The 23,238-nt window shown below is 43.9% G+C and overlaps 1 protein-coding gene and 2 pseudogenes across 1 annotated transcript in view; 2 read left to right on the forward strand and 1 right to left on the reverse strand.

The window, feature by feature from the left end:
• Window positions 1–1,913, forward strand: part of ccdc115 (coiled-coil domain containing 115) — a 15,186-nt gene extending 13,273 nt beyond the window's left edge. Inside the window, exons 3-4 of the mRNA XM_048619951.1 lie at window positions 404–648; window positions 1,468–1,913. Coding sequence (XP_048475908.1) covers window positions 404–648; window positions 1,468–1,583 — 361 coding nt within the window. The 3' untranslated portion in view covers window positions 1,584–1,913. The remainder of the gene's footprint in view (window positions 1–403; window positions 649–1,467) is intronic.
• A 9,294-nt stretch (window positions 1,914–11,207) lies between these two features.
• Window positions 11,208–23,238, reverse strand: part of LOC109921126 — a 31,840-nt pseudogene continuing 19,809 nt past the window's right edge.
• Window positions 18,416–23,238, forward strand: part of LOC109921124 — a 5,395-nt pseudogene continuing 572 nt past the window's right edge.

The following is a 23,238-nucleotide window of genomic DNA, read 5'->3' on the forward strand; positions in this document are numbered from 1 at the left end:
CTTCTTCAGAAAATTCTGAAGAAGGGTCCAGACCCGAAACGTCAGCTTTCCTGCTCCTCTGATGCTGCTTGGCCTGCTGTGTTCATCCAGCTCTACACCTTGTTATCTAGGGAGAAGCATTAACCAGGTTTCAGACCATAGTTGCTATCCGGTGTTATCCTGGATAATATGTGGCTAAAAGGCTGATGTGATGCCCTGTGAAGATGAATATGCTGTTGAACCATACTTGCGCTTGAGGATTGGGATTGTGTGGAACTGGCAGCATCATGAGATGCAACAGCTTCATATGCTGGAGCTAGCATTTAGCCAAGGAGACAAGGTTTCACTTGACACCATGCTAAACATTGCCAGGATTGGGCAGAGATGGTGCAATGTGTTTTTGCTGAGTGAATGACTTGCACAGCTTGAACTTTGGCCTGTTGTTCTGTGCAGTGAGGAGGAGAAAAACCAGGTGGAAAGAACAGGAGGAGCAGAAGCTACGGTCAGATGAGCTGGTCGGTGACTTGCTGGCTTTCAAAGAAAAGCCTGGTGAGGAAGATAAGCCTGTGGGACAAGGAGGTGGACGTCAGCCCAGTCGGGACCCGCTTCGCTGGTTTGGGGTCCTTGTGCCGCAGAGTTTACGAGATGCTCAGGCATCTTTCAAAGAAGGTACGGATCCCACAGTCCTGATCTGAAGAAGGTGTCAGAAATGGGGAAAGTGCGATGCACGAGAAAGGAGAACGTGAGGGTTAGAGAGGAGGGAGAGGGTGCAGAAGATGAGGCTGGGTGAGGGAAGACATGACTGAGAGGCTACATGAGCGATCGGGAAAATTAAAATTTTCCTGCTGCTCTAATTTACTCCCTGTACTGTATCTGCGTCATGCTCATTTGTCTGTCCTTTACGTCTGACTTTCGTCCTTTGCTCTCTGCTCACCCTCCAGGGAACAGGGCTTTACTGCTCACACTTGTCATCTTTCTGCCTCACTGTGGTTTGGAATGTGCAAGTTTTTCATTCTTACTATTTCTGTGTGTCCCACACAGTACACTTACTGCTCAAAAACACAAAGAAGTGAGGATGCTGGAGATCTGAAACAAAAACTGGAGAACATAGGCCATAGAACAGTACAGCACAGTACAGGCCCTTCGGCCCACGATGTTGTGCCGAACATTTATGCTAAACCTAAGGTCTATCTAACCTCCATCCCTACCTTATACTATCATCAAAACTCAGCAAGTGTGGCAGCAGCTGTGGAGAGAATCCAGAATCAACATTTCGGGGTCCAGTTCTGAAGTAGGGTCAGTGAACCTGAAATGTTGATTCTGCTTTTCTCTCCAATTTTGGTGCTAGACTTGCTGAGTTTCTGTACTATTTTTGTTTTTGTATACTTGCTGCTGCTGTCTGTGACACATGTGTTATTTACTGTCTGTTGATCATTGTCCCCAACGTCTCTCTCTCTCACTCTCGCTCTCTTTCCCATCTTTCTCCAGTTATGGAGCTGGCAGCTGAGGTGGCGACTCTGCAGAGCAGCCTTGTGAGCACCAAGGCAGAATACCAGGCTTTACTGCAGCAGAAACATAAGCTTATCGGACGCCAGAGTGTGTGAGAGGTACTTCCTTCTGCCAACCCCAGGCCAGTCTGAAGCCCAACAGAATGTCCTCCCCTTCACCCCTCCTCAGCCCCAGACCTGGTGAAATGATGCCCATTCCAATCAACACTCCTGTGGACTTGGTGTTTTAGACTTTGTTAAAATCTCCATTTTCCAGATTCCACTGTGAACCTGTGGTTGGGATGGTTCTGTAACTACACTGCAAAATGGGAGAGGAATGAGGATTGTGAAATTGTTATGCCTGTTTGCTTTGATCATTTGAGTTTGCATTCGACATCTGAAAGGTTTCCAGTCGTTGATTGAGAAAATAAATCTAGATTGGTTTTATGTGGACTGCCTGGTGTGATTCTGTGCAGTGGGAATAGCTCCAGCTTTGTCTGTGGCTTGTTCTGAACTCCTTGATCCATCAGGTTGGCGGGATGGTTGCAGTTCGCCCTGGTACAGCCCAGACAGGGGGAGGGGTATAAAAATCAACCACGTTTCTGCTCTCAGTCACTCTCTGGTCACCTTTGCTGCACAGCGTGTGGGTTGCTGCTGCTGCTGCTGGGATCGGGTGGCTGTGGTCAGCAGAGGACTAGGCTCAGATGTGATATTCACCACGTATCTGAGTGATCAAGACGCACAGAATTAATTCTTGGGCATTGTCCAAGGAGAAGGTAAGTGAACTCTGGAATATTCCCATCAACCCGTCACCTCAGATCACTGATCTTTTTGATCCTCGCCTATTCTCTGTCCCATCTCCACTTCTACTGATAATGTTCCATGGTAAATAGCGAAACAATTTGCTGATTAAGTATTCCAGCTTAGGTCTGCACCTCTCAGCATATTTCACCCCTTTTTATCCTTCCTGGAAGCGACTATGCTGTTATTTTCCTTTTGTTCTTCAGTGGGATTTGGGTGTCATCGTTGGCAAGACCAGCACTTGTTGTTCTTCCCTAACCTGCCCGGATTTTTAAGAAAATCAATTTGGTTCAGTCATGTTGCTCTGGTCCTAGAGATAGTGAGTTGGCCAGACCAGGTAAGGATGAAAGATTTCTCCTCTTAAAATAGGTGAGCTTTTAAAACAACTAACAATCAGTAGGATTGGCTTCCAATTCCAGATTTAATAATTGGATTTAAATTCCACTAGGTGCCTTGATGGGTTTTGAAACTGATCCCTGAGCATTAATTGTGGCCCTGTGCACTCCAACCTCTTCTCCCTTCTAGTCCATACAGTTAGCAGATTTTTGGGTTCCCTTGTATGTTATTTGCCATTCTATTCTCATTATTTGTTTTTGTCAGGTTAAGAGGAGTGTTGCCAAATGGAGAGACCTAGGGGTGCAGATTCATAGTTCCTTGAAAGTGGAGTCACAGGTAGACAGAGTGGTGAAGAAGGCGTTTGGTATTGGTCAGTGCATTGAGTATAGTTCTTGCACATAGAATCATTGAATCCTTACAGCGTGGAAGCAGGCCATTTGGCCCATTGAGTCGACACTGACCCTCCAAAGAGCATCCTACCCAGGTCCTCCTCCCTATTCTGTTCCTGTAACCCTGCATTTCCAATGGCTAATCCATCTAGCCTGTACATTCCTGAACATTACAGGCAATTTAGCGTGGCCAATAGACCCTAATGTGCACATCTTCAGACTTTGGAGGAAACTGGAGGCAACCCATGCAGACATGGGGAAAAGTGCAGACTCCACACAGACAGTCACCTGAGGCACCAAACCCAGGTTCTATAGGTATGAAGCTGGAAAAGCACAGCAGGAAAAGACAGCATCAGAGGAGCAGGAAAGTCAACTTTTCGGGGTTTCGGCCCAAAACGTTGACTTTCCTACTCCTCTGATGCTGTCTGACCTGCTGTGCTTTTCCAGCTTCACACCTATAGATTCTGGCTTCCAGCATCTGCAGTCCTTACTGTCTCCAAGTCGCATCAAACCCAGGTCCCTGGCGCTGTGAGGCAGCAGTGCTCACCACTGAACCACTTCAAATAATGTAGGTTAGCTTTCAACAGTGCGGGAGAATCTGCACAGTCCAGACTGGCTTTGGCTTTGGCTTTTGATAATGTTTAAGCAGTGCAGAAACAGAAATTGCTGGAGAAACTCCGTAGGTCTGGCATCAACCATGGGGAGAAAGCAGAGTCAACGTTTTGAATCAGTGACTGTTCATGGGAATACCTGCGCGCTGCAGACCTGCTGAGTTTTTCCCATTAATTTTGTTTTTTGTTTCAGATCCACAGTTCTATATTTAAGTGGTGCAGGCTGGTTTGTAATAGTAGTGGATTGCTTCAACTCTGCTAGCCTGCAGAGCACAGGTGCCTTGTTCATTTGGCCAGCATTGTGGTCCCTGCACCTGTTATTTCTCCTCCTCACGCTTTCTGTCCAGACAGCTGGAATCAAGTGGTATTTCTTTTCAATTGTGCTCAAGCAAGCTCATATCCTCAGTCTGGAGTTTAACCAAGTCTTTCGTGAGATACCTTATCAATTTCGTCAATAATTCTCTGGTTTCTCTTAACCCCTAGTTTCTGATCTGTCCTTGTGAGAACCATTATTCAGTACCCTACTTATCAAATCCATTATCATTAAACCAAATGAATTACAAAAGCAGAGCAATGGGCTACTGAATGATTATGATTGGCCTTGACAAGAAAAGGTTATTCTGACAGAAAAGCTGCAGTGGTTTGAGAAAGAGCTCCAATCGCGAGTTCCAGCAATTGCTGCTTATTTATTCTTCATGTTTTTAGTTGGTTTTATTGCTTTTATTTTAGGTGTCTCCGTTTCTGACCTGTGCTTACTTTAAAAATAGATCTTCTAACTTGATTTGCGAAAATACTGACATTATTTCCCACTAACAGCTCTATTCAGATGATGCTCTCAGCCACATCCTACCTAAGAATTCAGGTACATAGTTCTGTGAAAGTTGCATCATATGTAGGCAGAGTGGTTAAGAAGGCATTTAGTATGCCTCCCTTTGTTGCTCAGACCATTGACTATAGGAGTGGGGACATTACGTTGAGGCTGTACAAGATGTTGGTGAGGCCACTTTTGGAGTACTAGCACGAGGGGACATAGCTTTAAATTGAGGGGTGATAGATATAAGACAGATGTCAGAGGTAGGTTCTTTACTCAGAGTAGTAAGGGCGTGGAATGCCCTGCCTGCAAAAATAGTAGACTCGCCCACTTTAAGGGCATTTAAATGGTCATTGGATAAACATATGGATGATAATGGAATAGTTTAGGTTAGATGGTCTTCAGATTGGTTTCACAGGTTGGCGCAACATCGAGGGCCGAAGGGCCTGTACTGGGCTGTAATGTTCTATGTTCTATGTACGGTTCTGGTCACAATTATAGGAAGGATTGCAGAGGGTTCAGAAAAGATTTACGAGGATGTTGCCAAGATTGGAGGGTTTGAGTCATTAGGAGAGGCTTGATAGGCTGAGACTTTTTCTCACTGAAGTGTAGGTGGTTGAGGGGTGACCTTATGGAGGTTTATAAAAGCAAGAAGGACATAGATAAGTTGAATAGCAAAGGTCTTTTCCCTATGGTGGGAGAGTTCAAAATTAAGGGGCATATTTTTAAGGTGAGAGGAGAAAGATTTAAAAGGGACCTGAGGGGCAACTTTTTCTCACAGAGGGTGGTTCATATGTGAAATGAACTGCTGGAGGAACTGATAGGTGCATGTACAGTTACAACATTTAAAAGTCATTTGGGTGGGTATGTGAATAGGCAAGGTTTAGAGGGATATGGGCCAAATGCAGACAAGTGGTACTGGTTTCATTTAGGAAACTTGGTTGACATGGGCAAGTTGGACTGAAATGTCTGTTTCTTTGCTGTATGGCTCTATGATCAGTGGATGGGATTTTAATGACCAACCGGTTCTGTGATACCTAGACTGCAGCCATATCAGGAGTTTGATTAACCCTCTATGTATTGGTCGTCTTCAATCTTCCATGTTAACACCATGTGTCTCAATCACTTGCCATGCATTTGCGATGTTAAATGAACCCAGAGATACACAGTTGTTTATAATGTAAAAATAAAGCTATATGTATAAATTATACAATCTACATTAATAAATCTTATTCTTCTTCCCCCTGTTTTGTGGTTTAGCAAGGAAGGGTTGACCCCCATATCTTCAAAGTCCACCTCAAGTGAAGCCATGTCCTTCTGGAACTCCCCTTCCTCCAAACCCTCCCCCACGTACCAGTGGACAAAGGCCTGCTTGGCGTATATCTTGTCGAATTTGAGGTACAGGGGTCCAAGCCAAGGAAATGGCGGTGGTGTTGCTCAGCATACAGAGGGCCCTTTGCACCTTCGCCAGGTCATCCCCCGGTACCACTACTGGGGGCTGATATTTGATGCCAATCTGTTGGGGTAGAGAGAGATGTCAGATGTGTAAGCAGATGCTTCAAAACCATATCTGGTGGTTGGGGAATAGTTTTTAACAAATTTAAATTAATGACCTTTTATTGTTCCTTTCACTGCGTGAAGTATCCACCTCTGGTTGTGACTAGGGCTCTTCAGTTTCTGAGGCCGCATTCAGAATTAGAATTAAGTTTATTGTCGCATGTACTTACATTTACAAAGCTGCCACTTATGGTGTCATCTTAGGTACAGAGTTACCTAGGTACGGGACTTTAGGAATAAATCAGAGCAAAATAAAGAAAAATCTCAGCATCGCGGTCCTTCACGTCATCTTGGGTACAAGGTACCTAGGTACAAAATCTTTGGAATAAATTATAAAAATAATGAAATGAAAAGTTCAGCATTGCAGTGGTTCAGGCAGACTGTGCTGGGCCTTGCTATTCTTCTGCGCTGGGCGTCGTCTCCAGTCTGTGTCAGGCCTCGCCTCCAATCCACGCCAAACTCACCCTGGGGTTACCTGCTTTCACAACTGCTGCCTCGGGCTGCCTGTTCTCACCACTGCCGTACATGTCAGGGGCCCTCGCTCTCCACCACGTTGGGCACGCTCGTCCTGCGATGGTTCAACTCCACCGCACTGGGCGCCCGCTGTCTTCAGTGCTGATCTCCTCCGTATTGAACAAACTCGCCCTCCACTGAAGGTAAGCAGATAAAAGTAAAGGGGGGGAAAAAAGTGAAAGAAAAGACAAAGAAAAGGACAGAGCAGATGAGGTCCAGGCTCACCAAAGCTACATTGGAAAATGCATAACAAAATTCACAGATCTGTTTACTCAATGTGCAGTTGTTGAGGATTTAATGTTTCTGTTCCAGTCTGAAAGCATCTGTAATGAGGCTGCGTTCAGGGGAGAATTTAGTTCTTTAATGCAATTTCCTCACAGGCCTTAGTTTTTCCGATTGCTTCATCCTTCTCTGAAATTCAGAGCTGCAATCTGGGCTTTGCATTAAGAGAATTTCACCACAAGTCTTGGTTGGAGCTCTTCTTTACCACATAGCAGGACACTTAGAAAATAATGGTAGGTTTGGGCAGAGTCAGCATGTATTTGTGAAAGGGAAACCATATTTAAAAAACCTAGTGGAGTTTTAAAACAAGATAGTGGGAGTTGGGGGTAGTGTGGGGGTGGGCAGCCTTTGTATTATGTTTACATTTTCAGAAAACTTTTAGTTAGGTTCAGTACAAGAGGTTAGTAAATAACTGTCTTCCACAAACTCATCCAGCGGATGCCAGATCAGTTAATAATTTTAAATCTGAGATAGATACGTTTTTGTTAAGCAAAAAAGATATGGGCCAAAGACAGGTATATAGAGTTAGGTCACAGATCACCCATGATCTCATTGAATGGTGGAACAAGTTAAAGGGGCTGAATGGCTTACTCTTGTTCCTATGTTTCCGTGATTGTGGGCATTCACTGACATGGATTCAGAACTGGTAAATGGATGGAAGGCAGAAAGGAGGTGTAAATGGGTCATTTTCAAATTGGCAATCTGTGACTGGTGGAGAACGGCAAGGATCAGAGCCTGGGCCCCAGTTATCTGTAACATATATAAATGTGAGGATTGAATGTAACATTTTCAAGTTTACATGACACAACGTTGGGTGGAAAGTGAGTCGTGAGGATGATGCAAAGGTGCTTTAAGGGAATTTGGAGAGTGGGCAAAAATTTTGCAGATGGAATACAATGTGGAAAAAATGAGAGCTCATTCAATGTGGATGGAAAAGCAAACACAGAATATTATTTGGTGAAAGACTAAGAAGTGTTTAACTTCAAAGCAACTTGGGTATCCTTGTTCATGAGTCACAAAGTTAACTTGCAGGTACAAGCAATGAGGAAGGCAAATGGTATGTTGGTCTGTACTCTGAGTACAGGAGTCAAGATGTCTTACTATAATTAGATAGAGTCTTGCTGAGACCACACCTATAGTACCGTGTGCTACATAACAAGAAATGGGAGCAGAAGCAGACCATCTGGCCCCTTGAGCCTGCTGTGCCATTCAATAAGATCATGGCTGATCTTTTTTGTGTACTCAGCTCCACTTACCCACCTGCTCACCGTAACCTTTAATTCCTTTACTGTTCAAAAATCTATCTTCCTTAAAAATATTCAATGAGGTAGCCTCAACTGTTTCACTTGGCAGGGAACTCCACAGATCCACAACTCTTTGGGTGAAGAAATTGCTCCTCAGCTCAGTCCTAAATCTGCTCCCCCTTATTTTGTGGCTATGCCCCCCAGTTCTAGTTTCACCTATCAGTGGAAATAACCTCCTTACTTCGATCATATCTACTCCCTTCTTCATTTTATGTTTCTGTAAGAACCTCCCTCATTCTTCTGAATTCAGGTATGTTGGTCTGTACTCTGAGAACAGGAGTAAAGATGTCTTACTGTAATTAAATGGAGCCTTGCTGTGTTGTGTGCTGCGTTAGTCTCCTTACCTCTGAACTCTGAATCCGATTCAGGTTCTGAATTCCCTTCTTGCAGTGGACATTGAGAGTATCATCATCTTCAGTGAGGACAGATTGAATACACTCATTAATTTCAGAGTTCTACAGTTCATCGGCACACAGGTATTTCATTTCACCCCATACTCGTCCCACAGTTTCCTTTGAATATCTTCTAAGTCTTAATGGTCTTGTAACAGCTTATTGTCATTTACTTTCTCTTGTTAATTGTGTGCATTCTCTTTGTTCTTTACTTCTGCAGTTCTCTGCACTTCCTGTACACAACTTGATTATCAGACATTTGGACAAGTGGACATATTGCACATTTCAGTTTTATTTTAATTCGTTTAATTTAAAAAGCACTTCCTTTTCTCCTCAGTGAAGTTTGAAACATTGAAGTGAGGGGTGGGATGTCCTCAATAATTGCTGATGTGAAGGTTTTTCTGAAACGGCCCTTCTAATTTTGTCCTCCATTGTCTCACACCAATTGTTTGCTTGGTTGAATAGAGGAAAGAAATGTGCAAATGACTTAGACAGTGGTCGTACATTCCCCAACCTCCTTAGAGGTGCCAGTGGAGAATTGTAAATGTTACCCACTTGTTGAATACAGGGCTGGTGAGATACAGCAACCTCAGGCTAGTCATTTTCATCTGGTATTGGGAAGCTGTTGTTACTGATTATTATATCTAATGCAACAGTCACCTGGACAATTATGGACTAATGAAAGAAAGACGACAGAGTTTGATCAGGGCCAATTATCTTTACAGAATTTGCTTGAGTTTTCGTTGAGCAGACAGACTGGGCAGTCAGGGTGATATGGTGGATCTTGTATAGATGGCGTTCAAAATGCGCTGGACAGAATGCCACGTAATATGCTTTAGTGTAGCTCATTCTTTAAACTAGATAGTAGCAGGAATATAAATTTGGCTGAGGTATGGGAAGTAGAGGAAACTAGTGACTGAGTCTTTTCCAGATTGGAGGGAGTTTCTAAGGGGTCACTGTGATGGCCACTGCTGCTCTTAATATCTCAGAGCAACATGGAGTTCAAAACTTGGGGAAGACAGAAATTTGGAATTATGGAATATCAGGATAATGTTACGCCCCAGTATGGCAGATACAAGCAGGTTGATGGGGCAGGAGAATGGCACTTGGAATTTTTGGCAGAGAAGTGAGAGGTCTTTCAATTTGAGAAGAGTGAACACCGAAAGGTAATGCTAAATAAAGGCTGCAATTGTAAAGGAAATGTAGGATCAGAGGGACAAAAACAAAGTTGCTGGAAAAGCTCAGCAGGTCTGGCAGCAACTGTGAAGAAAAAAATCAGAGTTAACGTTTCGGGTCTGGTGACCCTTTCTCAGAACCCGAGGTCACCGGACCTGAAACGTTAACTCTGATTTTTTTCTTCACTGATGCTGCCAGACCTGCTGAGCTTTTCCAGCAGCTTTGTTTTTGTTCCTGGTTTACAGCATCTGCAGTTCTTTCAGTTTTTATGTAGGATCAGAGGGACCTAGGTGTGAACAGTAAATCATTCAAGTTGATAGGACATGGCCAGAGGTGACTTAATTTAGCACTGTTAAATCTTGGGCTTTAACAAAAGGGGCCTGGAGTGCCAAAGCACAGGAATGGTGAGAGACCTGGATACAATCTGATCCCTGTGGTGGAAAGGTGGAACATGAAAGCACATGGATTTGAAGTCATTGCCAATAAAACACCAGGGACATGGAGGAATGTTTCTTGAGCCCAATAACTGGTTTGGATGTGGAATACACTGTCTGGTGGTGAGGTTGATACTGATTCAGTTGTGACTTCTAGAACACAATTGGTTCACTCTCTGAAGACAACGAAATGCAGCTCTTTTGAGAGAACGCTTTAGGATACATTATATTATTCTGAGATTTACAAACTGCATTTCAGACAACTTTAAAGATGATTAGTTGCAGAAATTTGCATTTGAATTCATAGTATTTGTAGGGTTGCCTGAACTAAGTTTTATTTGCAATATCCTGCTTTTTAAAATTGTTCTTCGATGAGCCTGGCAGATGGTTTCTGAACCTCATTTACATTCTGTCTGATATATGTATAATTGGTAACATTTCCATTTCTAAATTTCGGATTTTGCAGTGGCTAGTGGGGGAGAGGGACAAGGAATCAGATCACCCCTCCTCAAATCCAATCAAGTAGATCACAAATCCCCCACAGCCCAATAATCAATGAGTCATGAATCAATTCCCACTGAGCAGATCCTAATGTAAAAATCCTATCACTGACCAATATCCAATAACCCCACATTCCTCAAACCCCAGTCATCTTATTTCCCACAATCTGATCCTCAATGATTAGTTACTGATCTTTCAATCCCTATCCCTGCCCATGAACCCGACCAATTATCAACCTATCAATCAATGATATCAGTGTTTTATTTGATTCAGCTGTAGTAGAGGACAGTGTAGGGGCCCTCTTATGGTGCCATGGCATTGTCCCTACCCTTGAACCAAGTGGCCTGGGTTCAAATTTACATGCTCCAGAGGTGTGTGATTATATCTCAACAGGTATTAGAAAATTAGATTAATTTTTATTAAAGAAAGGACAGTGTGTGAATGACTGAAACTGGTCTGCAGCCGTGTGGAGTTTGATGTTTCTGGCTCCATTCATCCTCTTCCATCTTCACTCTTCTTGTTTTACACCGTGTTCCTTAATCCCTTGTTTGTATCTGCAGCTCTTATTGAGATACACTTGCAGAATCATTTAAATAACTTTATTTACTTAAATATAATTAATATCAATGTGAGTTATAGTTAAAACAATTAAACTGTGTAAATTCATAAATCTTATTCTTCCTCCTCGCCCTTCCTGTCCAGCGAAGAAGAGTCGACCCCCACCTCCTCGTAATCCTTCTCGCGTGAGGCCATGTCGCCCCGTGCGTGCTGGAACTCCCCTTCCTCCAGACCCTCCCCCACATACCAGTGGACAAAAGCCCGCTTGGCGTACATCTTGTCGAATTTGAGGTTCAGGCGGGTCCAGGCCAAGGAAATGGCAGTGGTGTTGCTCAGCATACAGAGGGCCCTCTGCACCTTCGCCAGGTCACTGCCTGGTACCACCGTCGGGGGCTGGTAGTTGATGCCACCCTGTTGGGGGGGAGGGGGGGCGGTGGAAAAGCAAAGATGTCAGATTTCAGTTGCTTTGAGTGTAGCTTCAGAATCCAAACACTAAATCGCCCATTAGTTTTCGGAAAGATGCATTTATTAGTGGGTTTGATGCTTTCCCTGTGTAAATATGGAAGTCTGGCCATTCCTTGTCCATCTCCCTCTGATTTAGTTTCTCTCTGTGTAATGAGACTGCATTCAAATGTGAAATAATTCTCATCACAGCAACTGCAGAGACACTCAGACTCACGAAGCCCTTTTCCCATTTCCAGGTAGGTTCTGACCTGGAGCACTTTGTGAGCTCTCCCCTCCTCAGGCCAGGATTGGGGAGGGTTTGTTCCATTGCTATCCCTGGAAGGAGATACTTTTGAACCCAGATTAGAGAGAATATTATTGACATTTATGATAATTCTTCTAAAATCCAGGTTTCCCTAGGGCCCTGTGGATTCAACACAAACCCAACACTAACCTTGAACCCAGTTGGGCACCAATCAACAAACGCGATTGAACGCTTGGTGTTGATGGTGGCAATGGCAGCGTTAACATCCTTGGGCACCACGTCTCCTCGGTACAGCATGCACCACGCCATGTACTTGCCCTGGCGGGGATCACACTTCACCATTTGATTGGCTGGTTCAAAGCAGGAGTTGGTAATTTCTGACACTGACAGTTGCTCATGGTAAGCCTTCTCAGCAGAAATGAGAGGGGCGAAGGTTGTCAGAGGGAAGTGAATGCGGGGATAGGGGACCAGGTTGGTCTGGAACTCTGTCAGGTCCACATTGAGGGCACCGTCGAACCGGAGTGACGCCATGATAGACGACACCACCTGTGCAATGAGACGGTTGAGGTTGGTGTAGGTTGGTCTCTCAATGTCGAGGTTTCGTCGACAAACATCGTAAATGGCCTCATTGTCCACAGTCAGAGTGCTCGAGGGTGCAGTGGGTGACCAGTACTGAGTTGTACGGCTCGACCACTGCGGTGGAGATCTGGGGAGCGGGGTAGATGGAGAACTCCAGCTTGGCTTTCTTACCGTAGTCGACAGAGAGTCTCTCCATCAGGAGGGAAGTGAAACCCGAGCCTGTGCCACCCCCAAAACTGTGGAAGATCAGGAATCCCTGCAGCCCTGTGCACAGATCAGCCTGTAGGGACAAACACAGCAAACTCATTAAACAGTAACAGGTTGTGGAATCTTGCCTTTAGGCAATAGATAACCTGGAGAGGAGTATAAATGACTGGCCATCAGGATGGGGGATGTGTTACCGCTTGAGATGTATGAACTTGGAATCTAGATGTGGAGCAATGGGCTTTAGGAAGCCGGGGCCATGAACTCTGTGTTATAAATGACAGTGATTCCCAACGATTCCCTTTACAGTTTTAATTTGGATACTTTGGACAACGGAAGTCACTTCAGGATAAAGGAGAGAAAGAGCAAAGCAATAGATGTAGGAGGACGCCACTCAACCCATTGAGCCCCCTTCGTTGTTCAATTGTGGCTGATCTTCTCCAAAACAACATTTTCCTGTACTCTCCCCTTGTCTCTGAATGTATTTATCATAGTGGAATCTCTCAACCTCAGTTTTGCAAATGCTGAAAAACTGAGCCACCATGGTGTCTTGGGTTGAGAATTCTAAACATCTACCACCCTCTGTTCGAAGAAAGTCCTCATCCTCAGTCAGAATTGGGCCTTGTGCTTGTTCTGAAACTGTGGCCCCCCCAGATCTTGAACCTACCTAGCTACAGCCTGGAGATGAAAACTGTATAGAATTCTCTAAAAATTGTCGTCTCAAAGTTCTATAAAATTGCAGCAATATATCTATCCTCTTGTATTGAAGACCAATATACAATTTGCCTTCTCTATTGCTTGCTGGACCAGTGTGTGACTTTACAGTTAGAGGACATCCCAAAATGCTTTGTAGTTCAATATCACCCAGTCCCTCACTGTTGATGAAATATTCTATATTTCGGTTCATTGTAACTAAGTGCATACCCTGACATTATTGCACATGGTGAAATGGGGGGATAAGTACTGACACACACACTGGTCCATTCATCGTAACGTTCCATCCAGAAAATAATGCAATCATTCCTAATATCTGCTACCTATCTGTGAACCAGTATGGTTATACCAATGTCAGAATATTCCCCATAGACAGCACGATGCGAGAGCAGATACTGGCCTTCGTATTACATCGGTATGACTGGACAATAGGAGAATGGGAAACCGGACAGTGGGACCTGCAAGGAAGAATCATTGGGAGCCAGTAACATGACTGATTCTTGTAGATTCGGCTTCTTCGCCTGAAGGGCAGCTGAGCAGAATCACAGTTACTTCTGTGCTCAGAGAATGGGGGTCAGGAACATGGGGCAGGAATATAGTGAGCACAGTGAACTGCGAGAACCTACCACCTTCCAGACACGATCCAAGACCAGATCCGCAATCTCTTTGCCTACGGAGCAGTGACCCCGGGCGTAGTTGTTAGCTGCATCTTCCTTGCCACTGATGAGCTGCTCCGGGTGAAAGAGCTGTCGGTAGGTGCCGGTGCGGATCTCATCTGGGGACAGGGAACAGAGATGTTACAACAGGAACACAGCGAGAATTCAGGCCATATTTCAGTGAGAACTTTGAGGGAGACAGCCTTCCCCAATCTCTCCACTTACCGATCACAGTGGGCTCCAGATCGATGAAGACCGCTCGGGGAACGTGCTTCCCCGCCCCAGTCTCACTGAAGAAGGTGTTGAAGGAGTCGTCCATCCTCCGATGGTCTTGTCACTGGGCATCTGCCCATCCGGCTGGATCCCATGCTCCAGGCACTACAGCTCCCAGCAGGCATGGCCGATCTGCACACCGGCCTGGCCAACGTGAAGTGAAAGACACTCTCGCTAAAGAGGAAAGGTCAAAGTCAGAGTAAACACAGTGTGGAGCTGGAGGAACACAGCAGGGCAGGCAGCATCAGTGGAACAAAAAAGTCAGCGTTTCGGGTTGGGACCCGCCATCAGAACTATACCGAGGTTGGGGATGGAGGAATGTCACTCATTCTCTCCCTGTAGCATGTGGCTCCCACCCATTCCCTACTAATTCTGCATTCCATCCATATCCTCTGTGCACTGTGTTCCCACCAGGTCCCAGGACATCCCCATCTTTGCGATGTCACCATAGGTTGCCCTTCCTCCTGCAGCCTGGAATCACTGGCTCCTACCTTCTTGCCAGTATTTGCAGATCTTCCCCCTCAGTGTGGATCCCCAGGTCTCCTGGGCTCCCCACTGTTATGAACCACGTGCTCGCTCAGAATCCACCCGCTCGCTGGATCAGTTTTGGAATCTCGCCTTCCCGTGGAGTTCGGCTCTTCCGACGGCAATCACCAGATCGCTGATGCATAATTCTGTCTCCACCCCGGATCTCTCAATCTGTCACTGCAGATTTCCCTGTCACTAGCGTGCATTCAGTGTCTGTGCTCGATACCCTATTCTCCATGGTTGTGTGCGCGCTCACCATGATCCCCTGTGATCCTGGCAGCTCCTGGAAATCTGCTGCGTCTCACTGCCCCCTCGCTATTTATACCGAATCTTCCGAAGCCAACTCGAGCTCCGATTGGTCAGTGAGAACAAAGGGATCCGGTTGCCTGGGGAAACGTGAACATAAAAGGAACGTTGGTTCGCAGCGCTGATTGAATGGTTTCTGTAAGAGGGAGCCCAGGGGATGGTCTCAGGATCTTGTATATTTCAATAAGGAAATCTCTCATTCTGCTAAACCCCCATGGGCAAAGGGCTATCCCGGTCCATTCTTCCCCATCAGAGAACCTCTTCTTCCCAAAAATGAAATCATTTATCTCCTTTTACAAAAGGGAGCAAAACTGTACAAAGTCCTCCAGCGAAGCTCACATCCATGAATGAATTTTTAAAAATCGCGCTTACTTTCCCAGTCACTTGCTATATCTTTTCCACGCACACACTTTGTAATTCTCTCTGTATCTTCCAGTTGTGCAACCTCCCTGATTTGATTTTGTATACTCCTCGCCAAATGCAGTAACATTATACTCTACCTGCTAAATATTTGTCCACTCATTCAACCCATTTGCTGTTCCTACTTGATCCACACAGAACAGTGAACAATGTTCTTCCTTGTGACAATTCTGTCTTCAATTATATTCTCACTTTGTTCCCCAACACCATTGTTGGGCAGAATGGCCTGAAGTTACATTCTCTATATTCCTGCTTTTTGACAAGAAGTGTTACATTTACAAACCTCTGTCATCACTCCCAGGACCCAAGAGGACTGAATAAATGTGACACAAACTTTTGTTCCCATTCTCGCTGCCTTTAGCAAACTAATGGTGCAGCTCACCAAGGACAGGCCACCCTTCCTACTTTGATCTCTGACCTGGTGTAGTAGCCATGGGATTTATATGGCCAGTCTAGTTCAGTTTCTGATCCCTTTAGTCTAAGAGTCAATGGCATGGGCTATGTAATTTCAAGGAGAAAGACAAGAGGTTTAGGGAGATTTGAGGTAAAGGTTTTTCAACCAGAGGATGGTGGGGGTCTGGAATGCACTGTGTGGGAAGATAATTGAGGTAAGAAACCTCAGTACCCCGATTTGGACCAGCCCTTTAAGTGTCATAACACACACTGCCATAGGCCTAGTGCAGAAAAGTGAGACAAATGTAGATAGCTGTGTACTTTTGGCAATGCAGGCATGATGGGCTGAAGGGCCTGTTCTGTATTGTATCATTGGGTGATCCAATCATATTCTCACATGCCTATCTGTGCTCTTATCTCATCTAACTTATTCCTCAAACTCATTGCATTAGAATTCATTCCATTTAACCTTGTTAAAATCCCTTCTTTCTTAACATGACTTATGAATCCTCTACCTTGCAGACTCATTTACTGATGTAATCTCATCTCCGCTTCTCTCCCCTCTGAACTAATTGTCAGTTTTCCATCTCCCGTCAATCTAATTTAAATCAACCTCAACTTGGTCCCATTCTGTTCAGCTGTAACCTGTCCAACCTATACAGGACCTACCTCCCCCAGAAACAGTTTCTTGCCTCAAGAATCTAAAGCTTACCCCATCCTGAATCAGCTGTTTAGTCATGCACTTATCTGCTCTATCCTTCCATTCCGATACTCACTACTGCATGGCACTGGCGATTACTACCTTGGAGCTCATACTTTTCATTTTCAAACGTAATCTCCTGAAATCTACTTGCTTAATCTAATTTTTCTTTCTTTCTCCCTATGACGTTGGTCCAAACATTGACCATGACCTCATCCATGCCTCTCGTATGGTGAATTATTTTACTTCTCAGAATATGGCCTGAGAAAGTGTTCCTAAATGTTTTCATAGTTTGTGTCTGAGTTCTTGCTTTCTCTCTCCTGTTATTAACAAGATTGTACAAATACAAGACTACATTACTCACATTTTGATTATAGTAGGATTGAAAAATTATGGTCAGTTCCTTTAGTATTTCAGCCAATTTTGGTCACAGCAACTCTCAAATCCCATCAGGGCAGCACAATGTTCCTGGTCAAATACAATAAAAGTCTCAGCTTATAAAGAGTTAAATGAAATTGTTTGCTCAGTAGCTGTAATTAATGTCAGTCCCCATGGATTCTAGTTGTGTCACTAGTAGGTTTCCCTCTTCTGTTGATAAAGGACACAATTCAATGTGCAATCTCATAATGTTATCAGTAGCCTCAAATTGGATTTTGAGAACAGTACATTGGAATATCACAACCATGGATCAGAACCCAAAAACATTAGATGGGAACATCACAACAATGGATCAGAATCCAAGAACAATAAATTGGACTGTGAATAAAACGCTGGTTAGGCCACAGCTCAAGTACTGCATGCAGTTCTGGTCAACACATTATAGGAAAAATGTGATTGCATTACAGAGGGTGCACTTGCGATTTACCATGATTCTGTCTAGACTGGAGGGTCTGAGCTAGGAGGAAAATTTGAAGGCTGAGGTTGTTTTCCTTGAAGCAGCAAAGGTTGAGAGGGGACTTGATAGGTGTGTATCAGATAATGAGAGGGCATAAATAGGGTGGATAGTAAGGCAATTTTTCCACTAGTAGAGGGGTCAATAACTAAGGGGCATAGATTTAAGGAAAGAAGCTAAGAGGAGAGTTCAGAAGGATTTTTTTCTTCCAGAGGGTGGTGGGAGCCTGAAATTTCACTACCTGAAAAGGTGATTGAGTCAAAACTTCTTGTAATGTTTAAACAATATTTATATATTCACTGTGCCTCCAGATCTTTCTAATTAATGCAAACATGATAACTGATTTTGGTTCCTGGTTAAGGAGATTGATAGATGTAGTGTGATTGATACTAGTCTGGAAAATGGAGCAGATTGATTGGAATTTAATTTCATCAAAATTGATAAAATCTGAGAAAAAAAGATCCAAGAAACCCATATAATTGATGGGGTCTAAATACTGGGATTTCTTTTAGACAAGTCTTATAGATGGCAGTTTGTACTGGTTGGTGAGTAGTTGATTGATGGAAGCTTTGTGGATGACTAACAGTATGAGAGGAGACTGAGGAAAAGTTGTGCTTGGGAATTTTGCCTGTGACTGCTGGAGTGTGTTTGTCCTGTGGAGCTGATTGGAATCTGATAGACACGGGTGTAATGGATGTGGGTCTGATTGATGGATGTTTTATGATTTGCAATTTGATTGAAGGACATTTGATCAACAAGGCTAGACACAGTGCCCAGTGACCCACTAATAACAGGATATCACGAATGCCGTTTGCACACTGATGTAGTCAGCGTCCTGCAACATCGAACCTTTCTTAGTGTGGTTCTCTAGACCATGCAGTCTTCATGGTCCAGTTGATTGGAATGTTCTACAGGCGATCTAATTGCACAACTGGAGTAATCTATCACAGCATCACCCTGGTTTGACGGTGCCCTCAATGTGGATATGACTGAATTCCAGACTGAATCCCCAAACCCGCAATCATTCCCCTGTGGTGACCTATGCACTTCTTACTTCTGCTGAGCAATTCTCAGTGTAAGAATTGAGAAACTCCTGCTTTGAACCAGTCAGTCAAATGGTGAAGTGTGACGCCCGCCAGGGTGTGCTGCATGCTATACCGAGGAGACGTGGTATCCTACGATGTCAACGCCTCCATCAAGACATTGCATTTGTTGATTGGTGCCCGACTAGATTAGTCTTGGGTTTGTGTTTAATCCACAGAACTCTGGAGAAACAGAGACTCTGCCAAACACATTTCACATCTGCACTGCGTGAATATTTGGTCTGGATAAAAAGCCATCTCTCCCTCCAGAACCATCAATAACCTGTTCCTGGACCAATTAGGAGCCCTTTCTGAGATTTGAAATAGAATTCTCTCAGCTTCAATTCGTGATTGTAATCTTGAGTCTACCACAAGAACATTGCCCTAAAATAAGAACATGATTTCCCCAGAATCAAAGCCACATTGGAAATGTATAAACAAGAATTGAATTAGCACCAGAATGCTCTCTCACTTCTATTTCTCCATTAGAAAATGAAGACTGAAACTTGGGAGAGGGTGCCAATAAACAGCTGGATACTTGTACTGTGAAACTGCACAAACAGTTCATTAAATTTGAATTTCAATAAAATTTCATTTTAATTACACTGTAAATATCGTAAACCGCAAAATTACACCAACCACGGGCCTCTTGTTGAAGTGTCTGCTTATGCAGCTACATCTGATGTATTCCCTTTTTCTTCCACAGATTGGCATCAACTGCCAGCCCCTAAAGGTGGTACCAAGGGGCGACCTCGTGAAGATGCACCAGGTGTCTTTATGCTGTGTAGCACCACTTTTCCTTGGCTTGGACCCGCACTAACCTCACATTCGACAAGATGTACCAAGTGGTCTTTTATCTACTGGTCTGTGGGGGAGGGTCTGGAGGACGGGGAGCTCCGGACACATGGGAGGAGGTGGCCTCACTGGAGAAGGATTATGAAAAGGTGGAGGTCGACTTTTCCTTGCTGGACAGGAAGACTGACAAAGAAGTATATTTTTAAATTTAAATTGTTTAAAATATTTTATATTTATTTCACATCAATGTTATAGACTATACTTCATAGAATAAATATATGATAAATAACTGGTGTGTATGTGAATTTAAAACCACAAATGCATGACAAGTGATTGAAACACAATTAAAGCTGGAAGATTGAAGAAAACAGATAGTTCTTGATGGTGAGTTATTTGAACCACATTGCATTCCAGGAATCACACAGCATTTCAGTTAATAGAATCCTGTCCGTTTATCATGATGCATCTCATGAATAACTATTTTGATCTATGTACTGGTTTATATGGCACTCATAGAACTGGGGATCTGATGGATTTAAATTAATTTTTGGAGGGATTTCAAGGAGATTCTGATTAGTAGAGAAAATAGTTGAGGCTGTTGGAGGCCAATCACCCTAGTTTAGGACTGTGGATGTTTGCCAATGACTACACAATATTCACAACTCCTCAGATACTGAAGCAGTCCTTCCCTACAGTGCATAAAGAGGCCATTTGGCCCATCAAGTCTGCACTGACCATACAGTTCCACATAGCTTGTTGCTGACACCTTGGCATACATTAACGATTTGGACCTAAATGAAGAGGGTATGATAAAGACATTTGCGGATGACATAAAAATTCGTAGGATGGTACATGATGAGGACAACAGCCAAAAACCACAGGAAGAGATCAATAAACTACTCAGGTGGGTGGAACAGTGGCAAATGAAAGTCAGACTAGAACAATGTGAGTTAATGCACCTAGAATCAGAGGGTCATAGAGTCATACAGCATGGAAACTGACCCTTCAGTCTATGCCAACCATGTTCCCAAACCAAACTTGTCTCACTTGCCTGCTTTTGGCTATATATGGGGAGAGCTAACAAGGAAAGGCAAGACACATGAATGATGGGGCCTTGGAAGGGGGTTAAGATCAGATGGACCTTGGTGTGCATATCTACAGATCTACAAGGTAGCAAGGCAGGTAGATACATAGTTCAGAAGGCAAACAGGGTACTTAGGTCCAGCATAGAATATGGATACGTCTACAGTTGATGCTAATTTCACTACACTTTTCACCAGTAGAAAATTCACAAAGCTGGATGCTGATAGTGGATTTTGGGCAGGTCTGTATGGATGGGATATCATGAATCCTCGCCACCTTCATAACCTCTTTGGTCACTGCTGTTTCAGTAGGCCAGCCTTTGGTATTGCTTCTGCTTCAGAGATTTTTCAATACATTCTGACGGAAATTTTACAGGGATTAGAGTTGCTCATAACTGATCATAAATAGAGCATTGTGGGTGGAGTCAGAACACACGCCAAACTCTGGATGAATACCACCTGACTGCAACAATCTTGGCTGGAAGATTCATACGAGAATATGGACTTGCAAAAAAGAGAGATTGGTCCTTGTTTAAAATAACTATAAGTCAGAGCTTGGTATATCTATAAAAAACATGTACAGAAGTATTTAGTTGTAAGAGTGTTAGTTAGGAGTCTAAGCCTGAAGACTGTTCTTGACTTTTGCCTTCTCTTTGACAGGCTATATTGAACCCAAACTCAAAGCATAGCATCAGTCCATATGATCATGGAGTGAAGAGGCAGGATGGTGGTTGAATGGATGAAGGATAGAGTAAAGGGTGAATAGGCTGGGTCAGGTTTGTATTGGGAGAAGGGTTCGGGGGTGTCAGTCAGGTTGGGATGGGGAGATACCAGGCCAAGTCTGGTGGATGGACACCAGATAAGGTCAGGAAGTTGAGTCACTGAGTCAAGAAAGAGATGGGATATCAGATCGTAGTGGGGAGGGGTGGGTCAGGTCAGGTTGGGTTGTCCATGTTATCAGGAGGTGGAATTGAGGGGTGGATTTGAGGGGGTCAGCAGTGAGTTGGGGGAGGCAGTTTTTAAGGAGTTAGAACAAATATTAATCTCTAACCCATCTGCAATAACTACTCAGTTAAATGAATGAGAATCCTTTGAAGTTGGCAACTCAAACTTGAGTTATGTATTTTCGCATAGGGTTCCTGATGCTGAGAAATTGCCCGTCAGTAGTTTAACCTTCCCAGGCAAACCCTAGACATTGAGTGCACAGGTTGTCCAAGTGCTTTTGCAGCGCATTGTTCAAGGTAGATTGCAGCACACTTTACTGATTAAATTAAAGCTTATGGTTTGGGTGGTAATGTACTGGCATGGCTTAGGGATTGGCTAATTGACACAAACAGAGAATGGGAATAAATGTCATTCTTGCACTGGCAATCCAAGACTAATGGGGTATTGCAAAGAAGCCAGCTGTTCACAATATATATCAATGATTTGGATGTGCGTCCAAATGTAATATTTCCATGTTCGAGGATGATACAATACTAGATGGGGACTGTGTGCTGTGACGAAGACGCAAAATCACTTGAAGATGATTTGGACGTGCTTGGTGAGTGGGCACAAACATGGCAGATGGAATATAATGTGGAAAAAGATGAGGTTATCCATTTAGCAAGAGAAACAGTGGTGCAGAGCATTTCTTAAATAGTGACAGGTTGTAAAGGGACCTGAGTATCCTCATCAATAAGTCACTGTAGGCTGACATGCAGGTTACTAGGCAGGTTAATGGAATGTTAGCCTTCAGTGCAAGAAGGTTTCAGCACAGAAGTAGTGAACTCCTCCTTCTGGGTGCATTAATGGCCTGGTACTGCAATTGCTCTGCTCAGGACTGCGTGCACAATCTAGACCATCATGGAAGCCAACCTCCCATCCATGGACTCCATTTACACTTCTCGTTGCTGTGGAAAGGCTGCCAACATCATCAAAGACCCCTCCCACCCCGATAATGCTTTCTTACAACCTCTTCTGTTAGGCAGAAGATACAGAAGCTTGAACACGCGCAATCACCGGTTCAAGCTTCTTCCCTGCCGTTACTAGACTGCTGAATGAACCTCTCTAACTTCAAATAATATTGATCTTGCTAATGCTGATCTTCCTTTGTACACCTCCTGGGCAGCCATAACCTAGTATGCCTCGCTCTGTCTAAGCACTCTATGATCTGTATGTCTGTGTTTGCTATGATCTGCCTGTCTTGCTCGCAAAACAAAGCTTTTCACTATACTTAGGTACATGTGACTACGATGTATCAAATGAAATGAAATCAAATCAATTCAATTATGTAAAATTTTTCTACATTCCTAATCGAAACGTATCCTCTTTTCCCTCCACAGGTTGGCATCAACAATGAACCTCCAACTGTGGTACCAGAGGGTGACCTGGTGAAGGTGCTGAGGTGTATGCTGAGCGACACCACTGCCATTTCCTTGGCTTGGACTTGCATGAACCTCAAATTCGACAAGATGTACGCCAAGCGAGCCTTTGTGCACTGGTATGTGGGGGAGGGTCTGGAGGAAGGGGAGTTCCTGGACGCACGGGAGGACATGGCCTCACTCGAGAAGGATTAAGAAGAGATGGGGATCGACTCTTCCTCACTGGACAGGAAGACAGAGGAAGAAGAACAGTATTTATTAATTCAGATGATTGAAAACATTTTATCTTTATTTAATAAAAACAGAAAGAACTGAAGATGCTGTAAATCAGAAACAAAAACAGAAGTTGCTGGAAGCTCAGCACGTCTGGCAGCATCTGTGAAGAAAAAAATCAGAGTTAATGTTTCGGGT

Source organism: Rhincodon typus, chromosome 44 (assembly GCF_021869965.1).
Source record: "Rhincodon typus isolate 14 chromosome 44, sRhiTyp1.1, whole genome shotgun sequence".
NCBI lineage: Eukaryota > Metazoa > Chordata > Chondrichthyes > Orectolobiformes > Rhincodontidae > Rhincodon > Rhincodon typus.